General features: G+C 40.0%; 1 protein-coding gene across 11 annotated transcripts in view; it reads right to left on the bottom strand.

Annotated features, from left to right (window-relative positions):
• USP6NL (USP6 N-terminal like) overlaps positions 1-13092 on the bottom strand; it is a 211738-nt gene that overhangs the window by 23643 nt on the left and 175003 nt on the right. For all 11 annotated transcript variants that reach the window (XM_039519456.1, XM_039519458.1, XM_039519465.1 and 8 more), the window contains 2 exons: positions 8515-8580; positions 8326-8425 (listed from right to left, as the gene is read on the bottom strand). In XM_039519456.1, the coding sequence (XP_039375390.1) occupies positions 8326-8425; positions 8515-8580 (166 nt within the window). The remainder of the gene's footprint in view (positions 1-8325; positions 8426-8514; positions 8581-13092) is intronic.

Raw genomic sequence — 13092 nt, 5'->3', positions numbered from 1 at the left:
CATCCCATGTCGATGCTGATGAAATGTCCCTTGTGATCTACCAGTGCTTGCAGCAACATTGAAAAGTACCCCTTGCGGTTTATGTACTGGCTGCCTTGGTGGTCCAGTCCCAAGACAGGGATGTGTTTTCCGTCTACCACCCCACCACAGTTATTCATAGATTCATAGATTCACAGACTCTAGGACTGGAAGGGACCTCGAGAGGTCATTGAGTCCAGTCCCCTGCCCTCATGGCAGGACCAAATACTGTCTAGACCATCCCTGATAGACATTTATCTAACCTACTCTTAAATATCTCCAGAGATGGAGATTCCACAACCTCCCTAGGCAATTTATTCCAGTTTAACCACCCTGACAGCTAGGAACTTTTTCCTAATGTCCAACCTAAACCTCCCTTGCTGTAGTTTAAGCTCATTGCTTCTTGTGAACAAGTTTTCTCCCGCCTCCTGATGACACCCTTTTAGATACCTGAAAACTGCTATCATGTCCCCTCTCAGTCTTCTCTTTTCCAAACTAAACAAACCCAATTCTTTCAGCCTTCCTTTGTAGGTCATGTTCTCAAGACCTTTAATCATTCTTGTTGCTCTTCTCTGGACCCTCTCCAATTTCTCCACATCTTTCTTGAAATGTGGTGCCCAGAACTGGACACAATACTCCAGTTGAGGCCTAACCAGCGCAGAGTAGAGCGGAAGAATGACCTCTCGTGTCTTGCTCACAACACACCTGTTAATGCATCCCAGAATCACATTTGCTTTTTTTGCAACAGCATCACACTGTTGACTCATATTTAGCTTGTGGTCCACTATAACCCCTAGATCCCTTTCTGCTGTACTCCTTCCTAGACAGTCTCTTCCCATTCTGTATGTGTGAAACTGATTGTTCCTTCCTGAGTGGAGCACTTCGCATTTGTCTTTATTAAACTTCATACGGTTTACTTCAGACCATTTCTCCAATTTGTCTAGATCATTTTGAATTATGACCCTGTCCTCCAAAGCAGTTACAATCCCTCCCAGTTTGGTATCATCTGCAAACTTAATAAGTGTACTTTCTATGCCAACATCTAAGTCGTTGATGAAGATATTGAACAGAGCCAGCCCCAAAACAGACCACTGCGGAACCCCACTTGTTATACCTTTCCAGCGGGATTGGGATCCATTAATAACTACTCTCTGAGTACGGTTATCCAGCCAGTTATGCACCCACCTTATAGTAGCCCCATCTAAATTATATTTGCCTAGTTTGTCGATAAGAAAATCATGCGAGACCGTATCAAATGCCTTACTAAAGTCTAGGTACACCACATCCACCGCTTCTCCCTTATCCACAAGACTCGTTATCCTATCAAAGAAAGCTATCAGATTGGTTTGACATGATTTGTTCTTTACAAATCCATGCTGGTTATTCCCTATCACCTTACCACCTTCCAAGTGTTTGCAGATGATTTCCTTAATTACTTGCTTCATTATCTTCCCTGGCACAGAAGTTAAACTAACTGGTCTGTAGTTTCCTGGGTTGTTTTTATTTCCCTTTTTATAGATGGGCACTATATTTGCTCTTCTCCAGTCTTCTGGAATCTCTCCCGTCTCCCATGATTTTCCAAAGATAATAGCTAGAGGCTCAGATACCTCCTCTATTAACTCCTTGAATATTCTAGGATGCATTTCATCAGGCCCCGGTGACTTGCAGGCATCTAACTTTTCTAAGTGATTTTTAACTTGTTCTCTTTTTATTTTATCTTCTAAACCTATCCCCTTCCCATAAGCATTCACTATGTTAGGCATTCCTTCAGACTTCTCAGTGAAGATTGAAACAAAGAAGTCATTAAGCATCTCTGCCATTTCCAAGTTTCCTGTTACTGTTTCTCCCTCCTCACTGAGCAGTGGGCCTACCCTGTCCTTGGTCTTCCTCTTGCTTCTAATGTATTGATAAAAAGTCTTCTTGTTTCCCTTTATTCCCATAGCTAGTTTGAGTTCATTTTGTGCCTTTGCCTTTCTAATCTTGCCCCTGCATTCCTGTGTTGTTTGCCTATATTCATCCTTTGTAATCTGACATGGTTTCCATTTTTTATATGACTCCTTTTTATTTTTTAAATCATGCAAGATCTCGTGGTTAAGCCAAGGTGGTCTTTTGCCACATTTTGTATCTTTCCTACCCAGCGGAAATCCCACTGCAGCAAAGCCATCTACTATGACCTGCACATTTCCCAGAGTCACTACCTTTGATAGGAGCAGCTCAGTGATTGCGTTGTCTACTTGCATGACAGCAACCCCACAGTAGATCTGCCACTCCAAATTGATTCCCGACTGACTGGTAGCTGTCTGGCGTTGCAAGCTTCCAGAGGGCTATCGCCACTTGCTTGTGAACTGTGAGGGCTGCTCTCATCTTGGTATTCTTGCGGTTCAGGGCAGGGGAAAGCAAGTCACAAAGTTCCATGAAAGTGTCCTTATGCATGTGAAAGTTTTGCAGCCACTGGGAATCATCCCAGACTTGCAACACTATGCAGTCCCACCAGTCTGTGCTTGTTTCCTGGGCCCAGAATCAGCGTTCCACAGCATGAACCTGCCCCATTAACACCATGATGTCCACATTGCTGGGGCCTGCGCTTTGAGAGAAGTCTGTGTCCATGTCCTCATCACTCTTGTCACCACGCTGCCATTGCCTCCTCACCTGGTTTTTCAGCTTCTAGTTCTGTATAAACTGCACAATAATGTGTGAGGTGTTTACAATGCTCATAACTGCTGCGGTGAGCTGAACAGGCTCCATGCTTGCTGTGCTATGGTGTCTGCTTGGGCAATCTAGGGAAAAGGGCGTGAAATGATTGTCTGCCATTGCTTTCACGGAGGGAGGGTTGACTGATGACATTTACTCAACCACCCACGACAAATTTTTGGCCCCATCAGGCATTGGGAGCTCAACCCAGAATTCCAATGGGCAGCGGGGACTGCGGGATAGCTACCACAGTGCACTGCTCCGAAAGTCAATGCTTGCCACGGTACTATGGACGCACACCGCCGAATTAATGTGCTAGTGTGGATGCATGCACTTGACTTTATATAATCTGTTCCCAAAAATCGACTTCTGTAAAATTGGAGTAACTTCGGAGTGTAGAGATACCCTCAGAGAATAACAATGTCAGGACAGACTTGATTCACTTTCCCTATTGTGTATGGAAGCAGATATGCTTCGTCGAGTCAGCTTCGATGAACTTATCCAGGATTTTGCAATCAGAAGACCTAGAAAGAAGCTATTTTAATTTCAGCATACTTGTAAGTTTTGTCTCATTTCAAAAAATAAAATTTTATTTTACAGTATAGTATTGTTTTTATTTTGAATTACATATGGGGCAGCACCATAATCTTTTCAGTGCTTAGGGCCTCTAAAGGTCTTGATCCTGAGGCCAGCGTTAAGGTAAAAACCCTCCAAATTATCGCTATTGCTTCTCAGAGGCTTGAGACTGAACACTCTTCCCTTAAAACAAACAAAATCAAGCCCAAAAAAAGGGTGTGGGACAATAATTACATTGGTTTTATGTTTGCAAATAAAGAGGAAGACTCAAATCTGATTCCTACCATTACTTGTTCTTAAGATTCTTGAACATTTTAAGAAGTGTAACAATTATAAACATTCTTCATCTTCAAAACATTTTATGAACTAATAAGCAGCTCCTGAAAGAGATAGTGATGCAGCATCCCCATAGTTAAATGGGGTAAATTACCTAGTGAGATTAAGATATTAATTCTGCAAACTCCTCCACATGGACCTCTGCACTCCCATGGAGCCCTAGAGACTTCTTTGATGGGCCCATATGACTTATTTGAGGCCACAGAAGACAGCATTGAAACCACAACTAGGGGTAAAATTTTCAGAAGCATGTAAGTGACTTAGAAGCCCAAGACCCACTTTCAAAAGTGACATATGCACTTAGGAGCCTAAGTCTGATTTAAAGTCACTGTGGCTTGGGCTCCTAAGTCACTTCAGAAAATGGGACATTGATGCTTTTGAAAATTTTACCCTGGCAGTATGATGTTCAGATCATTAGACCAACTCTCTCTCAAAAAAAGCTGCAATACATACCGTCCTGGATTTGTTTGCTTTTAGATTTCAGAACTCCAGTTCAGGTGTTGGCTCCCTGTATATTCTAATAATAAACCTACAGCACCCATATTACTTTTAGGTGTAGGTGATTATCAGTATTTAAAGAGTTTACTCATCAAAATTTAAAGCTTTAACTCATGTCTGCATTTCTTCTTACTGCAAAAGGCATGTGTGAAACCAACGCTAACCGGAGTACAATTTCAAACCAGGCCTGTGGACTGGAATACACTTATTGCACTTTGGTAAGGTATTATGGTAATGTCTAGAAGCCCCAGTCAGGATCAGCTCTCCGTTGTGCTGAGCACTACACAGATACAGACATGGTACATTTCTCTAGGTGGGGATGTCCATCTAAATAATCAAACAGTTACCGCCGTGTAGTAAACCTAGGTATTTTGTTTTATATAGCACCTTTTGCCAACAATCTCAATCCACTTGGATAAATTATTGTCCTCATTTAACATATGATAAACCTGCAGCTCTATGAAAGCAGTATCTTGTCAAATGTCAGAAAGCAATTCAGTGGGAAGTGGGGTCTGAATCCACATTTCCTAATCTGAGATCCTCCTGGCTCCAATCATTGGATAACACTTGTTTTTAATAGAAGCAAAACAGTTCTAAAATGCTTCTATAGATTTTGAAATACAGACTTTGAAGGTGAACTTAGACTAAGGGCAGGTCTACATTAGAAATTTACATCGGCGCCGCTGTAGTGTATCTGGTGAAGACACTTTAAGATGACAGGAGAGAGCTCTTCACATCTCTGTGGGAGAGCCTCTCCTGCTGACATAGCGCTGTCTACACTGGGGCTTAGGTCGGTATAATTGTAACACACCTCTGAGAAACGTAGTTACACCCAAGGAATTTTGTAGTGTGGACTAGGGCTAAATCTTTCAAAACTGTTAACTTTTCCTTCCAAAAGCAAAGTGATCTCTAAATTTAAATCTTTAAATTTAGATCTTTAAATCTTTAAAGAAGGTGGGTAAGGTAATATCTTTTACTGGTGAGAAAGACAAGCTTTCACGCTCACACAGAACTCTTCTTCAGGTCTGGGAAACTAACACAGAATATCACTGCTAAATATAAGGAGAAACAGATTCTTTAGCATAAGTGGTTACATATTTCAATGGACCACTCCAGGTGAAGTGGCCTGTTAATACCCCTCCAATCAGAGAGAGGAAAGAAAGGGAGGTGAGGGGGAAAAAGCAGCTGGGTTGGGGTTTGGTAGCGGGTTACAGATTGTTGTAATAATCCATAAATCCATAATCCATAAATCCAGGGTCTCTATTCAGTCCATGATCTTTAGTGTCTAGCAAAAGTCTCTCTCACCAACAGAAGTTGGTTCAATAAAAGATATTACCTCTCCCACCATGCCTCTCGAATATCCTGGACCAACACGACTACAACTACACTGCATACTTGAAAATAAATGAAGTTTTAAAAATGAGTCAGCAATATTTTCAAAGGAAGTATAGCTTGCATATAATGCTGCAAAATATATTGGAGTCTTACTGTGGAGATTTGTCCAAAGCCATGTTCTGGCTGTACCTTTTTGATATCACACTCAACATCGTATGGTTAGGACCTCATAAATGAAAATCAAAAGAAATACCTATGGTATTACATATACACACAAAGTACATAAGAATTACTTAAAAGAACATGAAGGTTGCAAAGTCAAGCACTCAGAAGTTAAGACAGATGGTGCTTAATTAATGAGCAGTGATTCAATATTTTATTTAAGCCTCATTGTTCAATGTGTGGCCCCATGCCTTATTTACTGCACAATATTTTAACCCTGCACTTAAGACAATTAATTTAATCATGGGCTTTTCTATGGCACTCATCATTAATATCTGAGAGCTTCACAAATATGAATATATATTTCACAGTACCCTTGTGAGATAAGAGGGTATTATCCTCATTTTACTGATGAGGAACTGAGGCCAAGACAGATAAGGTCAAAAGTCCACTGGTTTTGGGTGCTCAGTTTGAGATACCTAGGACCTGATTAATTGTACTTTATATGTTCAAAGCAGAGCTCCCACTGACTTCAATTGCAACTGTAAGTGTTCAGCAATTCTGTAAATCAGACCCCAGGATCTTAAGTCAGACATCCAGAAAATGAGGACACAATTAGTGGGTACTTGGGGAGAGTTTAAGTGACTTGCCCAGCATCACATGGATACTCTGTGTCAGAGGGAGGGATAAAATCCATTTCTCCAGGGCAGCATTCAACTGCCTTAACCATGAGACCATGTGTTATTTTCCTGCAATCCCTTGCTTCATTCACTACACACCTTTCAAACTTCTGCAACCAATGACACAGAGGTCCTACAAACAAGTCTTGTTCACTACAAAACCCTGATTCATCCCCAAATCTGGTCCATCCTGTGCACTGCATGAGACAGGTGTCCTGTAGAAAAAAATTGTATGTGATCATATAATTGAAGACTGTATCATAATGCACATGAACACAAAGGGACCAAAAATTAATATGGCACAGGGCAATCTTCAATCTGGAATTTCCTAACTTGACTTTGCAAATAGTGTTCTTTTTAAGGTAGTTGTATGTGTGTAATTTTCCTAGTTTTAAAAAAAACAAAACTGAAAATAACCCTTACTTAATCACGCGGCATCATATTGACATCCATATCGCTCGCATGCAGGGTTTGAGCTGTAGCTCTGCCACACATATCTCTGCCACTTTAGCTAATGGAGTAACAAAGTAGTAGTAGGCTGTTATCCTCTTTGTGGACCAGCAGTAGAGGAGGATGGGACACTTTAACAGAGGGTTTCAAAGATATTTGTGACATAAGAGGAGTTACACCTGTGACGCATCAAGGGATGTATCTATGCCACGCCAAGAGTCCTAGACCATTGTAGTATCAGAAGTAACTCAATCACCACCCTTATTCTACAGCTAATTTACATGCAATGATTTCATTGGTTGTATGAGGGAGACTGCACAAATGGTGGATTATAAAGCCCAACTGCCACATCCAGGCATCCACACAGGCTTTCAGATACTAATACAAGATTAATAAACCACATTCTAATAACTATAGGACACTGCAGGGTGTTACCTAATAGACTTAAGTACTTCCCTAGTGGCTGAAGGTACCATGTCTTTGGCGTTGTCTCTCTCAGTGCACCAACAGCACAGTAATGAACAACCTGTTGTAGATTATTGTCGTATTAGCCTATGAGAAGTAACTGCACACAGCTAGGAAACTACCACATTGGTTTGCTTTAGGAAGGCAACTGGGGGTGAAGGGGAGAGAATCTGTTTCAGCTATGAATTTTGTCTAAAACTACATTTCTCACAATTGTTTTCTGCTGCTTACAATAAGGGGAGTTTAATACCTTATATAACAGCCAGGAAGACAGAAAGACTGCCTATGTACCAGATTTTTATGTAGCCAATGGCACTGAGTATACAAGCGAAGAAACAGAGTTAAAGAAAAATTATACAGGTGATTATTTTAGTAGCTGGTAAGGAAAAGAGAAGCAGCATTAAGTATATATGGTCCACCAAAGAGTAGAATTAGGCTTAGATGAAGCATGTCATCCCCATGCCAGGTAAAAGAAAAAGCTTCTGGAAAATTGTAGTACGGAAAAGCAAAGAACAGGAAAGGGCCAAACTTGAGACTATTAACCCTCTTTTGATCTAGCAAACACTACATTAAAGAATTACCAGAACCAAGTAACTACAATGCTTATTCCCACAATTTTCTAGAGGCTCTGTCATTTACTGAGTAAACACAATTTATATCCTTTTTTACTATTGTTCAACTGTATAATAATGAGTAATTTACTCTACCAAATAAGATATTTCTTCTCCTGAGAGTCACTTAAGATTTCCTGGCACAATTACTCAAAATATCAGACCATTAGCTTTTCAAGTCCTGCCATGCAATTGGACAATATTCTTTGTCAGTTCCTTGCAGAACAGTAATTCCAGCATCAGCTATATAGCATGATCTAGAAGGTTGCTTGTTTGAGAGCATCACAGTCACGCTGTGCTGTGATGAAAGATTACACAGTCACAAAGGAGAGATCAAAACAGGAGGGGGAAAAAAAAAACATTTGTCAAATAGATATATATATATATTTTTTTTTTGCAATAAAAGCCAAATAGAGGAAATGGCTATTTTTAAAAAACGACAGACTACTTAAAAAACTAGCTGAATCTTTGTTTAGCTTTTAAGTTTATGAGAGATCTCTTACTTCTATGTAGTTTCAGAATTGTGTAAGACATAGCAGTGAGAACTCGCTCTCCTTCAAGTATGTAGATATCCCATATCCTGAGAGTTAATGTAAAGGGAGTCTGCAATGACAGAATCAGCCAGAAATGTCAAAACAGCTTGCCCCAACATATGACTAAAAATAGAAATACAAAAATATAAAGATACTCACACGATCAAGGAAACACTGAAAAAACCACTTCATTGTGTAAAAGCTCGTAGAGATCTCCTGGGAGTCCTGTAAAAAGCAAAAATTATAAATACTCAATTAAGAACGCTGCAATGTACTGCCTGGCACATAAAGGCCTCCCACTTTTTAACCTGGAGCAATAGCAAAGTACCTTCAGCCCAAGACTTGAAGTGAGCAGTTAGACTAACTTAGGGATAGGCAACCTATGGCAAGTGTGCCAAAGGTGGCACGCGAGCTGATTTTCAGTGGCACTCACACTGCCCGGGTCCTGGCCACCGGTCCGGCGGTGTGTGTGTCTGCATTTTAATTTAATTTTAAAGAAGTTTCTTAAACATTTTAAAAACCTTGTTTACTTTACCTACAACAATAGGAGTTTAGTTACATATTATAGACTTATAGAAAGAGACCTTCTAAAAACGTTAAAATGTATTACTGGCACGCAAAACCTTAAATGAGAGTGAATAAATGAAGACTCGGCACGCCACTTCTGAAAGGTTGCCAACCTCTGGACTAACTCTTTCCCTATGTCTTGCTCACTGTACAATTGAACTTAGCTGCTACTGCTGTCTGGGCACAGTGTTCAAACATTCTTCACAAAAAACAATTCTGACTGTTTCAAACAATGTTGCTTCCGTCCAACAAATGCTTTCTCTCTCTTGTTTATATTTTTCCTTCATCTCCTTTTTTCTGAAGAGAGATGTATATGTTTGAGGATGAGTATTAACAGATACCCCTGGGAACATTAAATCTTTCACTTATCGTCAGAACAAGTATAGAAGAGAGTGCATGGTTCTTTCATGTTCTGAAGGAGCCAGAGCTCAGTCTGAAGGTCCATTTAATTTTTAACTTCTCTGCTGACAAGGCTGCTAGCAAGGGTGCCTGTTAGTGCTAGATGGGGTGATGATCTTGTGATGTGGATATCTATCCACCAGGAAACAGACTAAGACCATCAATTCATTTCACACAGAACATCAAGTAATTAGAATGATGATGAATTTCACTTCCTACCAACAGGGGTTTAGTTTGAACTAGGGGTTTAAGAGATTAAAGGTTTTGTATTCCATTAGTCATCTACTGTCTTCCCACGATGTACACAGTTTATATTTCTGCATCTGAAATATTTTCCTTCTAAATAGGAAAAAGCTCATTATACCTGAAATAACTTTCCATATATTGAGTACTGAGTATCAATACCAGCTAACAGTAACAAGAGACAGAAAGACATGACATGCTTATACTATTCTGTAATTGTAAAACCACTGCCATTCTTGTCACTTGCATTAGCACTAGTTACAATGTTGAAAGTCTTGGAGACTAGGCTGCTGTTTGAGTGGTGAGGCAGCCAAGAAATTAAGTGACACTGAATTTGTCTTCTCTGATGACTATGGGATAGCACAATTTTAAATTAAGCCTCCATGCCTGTCACAGTCAGCTATTTCACAAGTTTTGGAAACATAAGTTCTGAATTAATGAGGGACTGACAGTACAAGAGTCAATAGTCATCTGGCATGTTCACAGGCCATATACGTTTTGCCATTCCTTGCTGTTCTTCATTGCTCATACAGGTTCAGCAGGGGTCACACCACAATCTAGTAGGTAAACAAATTCAATCTCCTTGTTCAACCAGTATTACAGCTCTCTCTCTCTCTCTCATTTTAAGGTCTATATAATAGAAGTTTTTAAAGAGGTAGATTATTTGGGGGGAAAAAAAAACTATGGGATAGCTCAGTGGCATGAGCATTGGCCTGCTAAACCCAGGGTTGTGAGTTCAATCCTTGAGGGGGGCATTTAGGGAACTGGAGTAAAAATCTGTCTGGGGATTGGTCCTGCTTTGAGCAGGGGGTTGGACTAGATGACCTCCTGAGGTCCCTTTCACCCCTGACATTCTACGATTGTTCTTTGGATTCAGGCCTGCGTTAGATCAGTAAAACCAATGGCATAGTCCAGTCTTGCAGTTCCTGAGATATAGAGTAGTGACTGGTTAATTTTATGTACAATGTTATAGTCGAGATTCTGTAAACCATAACTTCCATTTGAAAATAATTATTCATAGGTACTATTAATGTAAGTAAAATGTGGCATATCCCCCGTGAGAAATTGTGACAAATAACTTCTAAAACCATATGAAACCATCTTACAAAATAAAGAATTCATTTATAGGACGAGTCATTAAAACAAATGGGCTTGTTTAGAAATGTCCAAGTAAAACAAGGTGAATCAACAGTCTACTACATATAAGAAAATATAGTGGGGTCAGGTTCTCAGTTGGTGTCAATTGATGTAGTTCCAATAAAAAAAAAAAATCAATGCATCTAAACTGATTTACTCCAACACATGGCCTGGTATATATAATTTAAAGATGATCTAGCAGGTTCTAGTAATGAATGTTTATTGAGATTTCGTATATTCGTGTTTTCAACTGGCTCAAAGTTCCCTCAGAAGGTGAGTGCTATTTAGATACTCTAAGTAAAGTATGTCTACACTAGATATGCTACAGTGGCACAGCTGCACTGCAGCTAACATTCTGTAGATCTTTCTCAAGAGGTTCTGAGAAAAAACTATTCTTGGTTATTAAATATATTATAATGGATATGGGCAATATCATATCAGCAGAATGACTAACCACCATGAAGTTTTGTTATCTAGTCATATCCTATTGCTCTTATTAAATACTATTTTACTTGTTGGTTTACTTCGATTTATTAAAAGCACCTATTCGAAAACAAAGAGACGAGAGTATAGCACTGTCCATTATAACCAGTGGCTCTATGCCTGGTAAGCCAAAATCCTCCAAAATTAAAGCAATAAGAAGCTCTGACCTATAGTCCAAAACCTACATGAACTCTACTGTGAAAATTGAAGCCATAATTTTCATTCCAGAGGCAAGTGAGCTACTGGATCTCTGTTTTCACTATACAGTAGTTTAAAAAAAAATCACAAGATACACCCTGTGATTTTGGATTAATCTTTTACTGTAATGAAGAGAATGTTTCCAAAGTAATATATGCTGTAGCATGGCCTGAATGAGTCTCAGCACATTTTGTTAAAAAAAAATTTGATTAGATTTTAGTATATACTATTGATGTTCAATAGAAACACATTTTAGTAGAATCTGAGCCAGCTACAGTCATCAGGAAATTAGTCTCACCATAATGCATGTGTATACCATTCCCACTAAAAAGGTTACATGAACATTACTGATTGTTTGGCTTGAATATGCTCAATATTGTAATGAAAACAACAAACAGTCCCAGCCCAAGGGTTTCATAACTGAGAGGTAAACAGAGTGTACACTCTATTTTTTATGCCAGGTTCTGAAAAAAATTCATTCCTCCTACCACGGCTACCTTTTGGGTGAAGAAGAGGCTATTCACTTTGCACAGTAGTTGCAGTTCTTCGAGATGTGTCCCCCTATGGGTGCTCCACTTCAGATGCGCCTGCTCCCCTCGAGCTCTTGATCAGAAATTTTTCTAATAGCCACATCCTTTTTACCCACTCAGGTGTCCTATGTATCCTTGTGCTGCACACTGAGGGTGTATAGCCCTCAGTTCCTTCTCCATCCAAATATCTTAAGAGAACAGTCTGAAGCAGAGGGGAAGGAGGGTGAGTAATGGAGCATGCATTGGGACATACATCTTGAAGAATTGTAGTTACTGAAGAAGGTGACCCCTTCTTCTTGAGTAGGATCCCTGTGGGTGCTCCACTTCAAGTAGTACTTTGAAGAGTAACTTCTTTTTCTTCTTCTTCAATAGGTGTCCTTATGGGTGCTCTACTTCAAGTGATGCCCAAGCAGGATCCCCAGAAGGAGGAGGAAGCTTCAGAATTGAGTCTAGAACTGAAGATAGTACCGCATTACCAAGAGCCACATAGGATCTGGTGGCACGGATCAAGGCAGAGTGCTTAGAAAATGATAGCGGCTGTTCATATCTTAGATATTTGGATGCACTTGAGTAATGCTGTGGATGTTGCTTCTGGTCTGGGAGTGTGTGCTATCACCCTTTGACAACATTATATTAAGTATTCCCTAAATTTAGGCATAAAAGGCCATCTTTTTAAAGGAACCTCAGTTTGGCCTCCTTTTCAGATTGTTGCATATGCAAATGATTGTGCGTGCAGAATTGTGTGCCACAAATGTAGAGTGTTGGGGTTCTTTTAGCTGTAGGCTTCAGGAATGGGTCAAACAGCTTGACTGCCTTTCAACGTATTTATTGTCATCTCTTGGAAGTTCATACTTATTTCTGGGAAGAGTTTTTACAAAGAAATGAAGGGTGATCCTGGGGGTACAGCAATAGGCGGTCTGTGTTCAATTCTCTGCCCTAGACTTCCTGCCTCCCATGGCTGGAGTATGCAGTGGGGGCAGCGTAGGGCTGCCTATGATGTCACAATGCAGTGCTCATTGCAGGGGAATTCTCTGGCTACTTGTTGTCTGATTCAGGTGGGGCGGGGGGGGACAGAATGCCACCTTGGGTAAATCAAAATCTCTTTGGGCCTTCATTTCCTATCTGTAAAATGGTGATAGCAATCCTTCCTTTGTTTGTCTTGTCTGTTTAAATTGTCGTC

The sequence above is a fragment of the Mauremys reevesii genome, linkage group 1 (assembly GCF_016161935.1).
Source record: "Mauremys reevesii isolate NIE-2019 linkage group 1, ASM1616193v1, whole genome shotgun sequence".
Taxonomy (NCBI): Eukaryota; Metazoa; Chordata; order Testudines; family Geoemydidae; genus Mauremys; species Mauremys reevesii.
The sequence above is the reverse complement of the archived record's forward strand: the minus strand, read 5'-3'. Positions and strand labels throughout refer to the sequence as shown.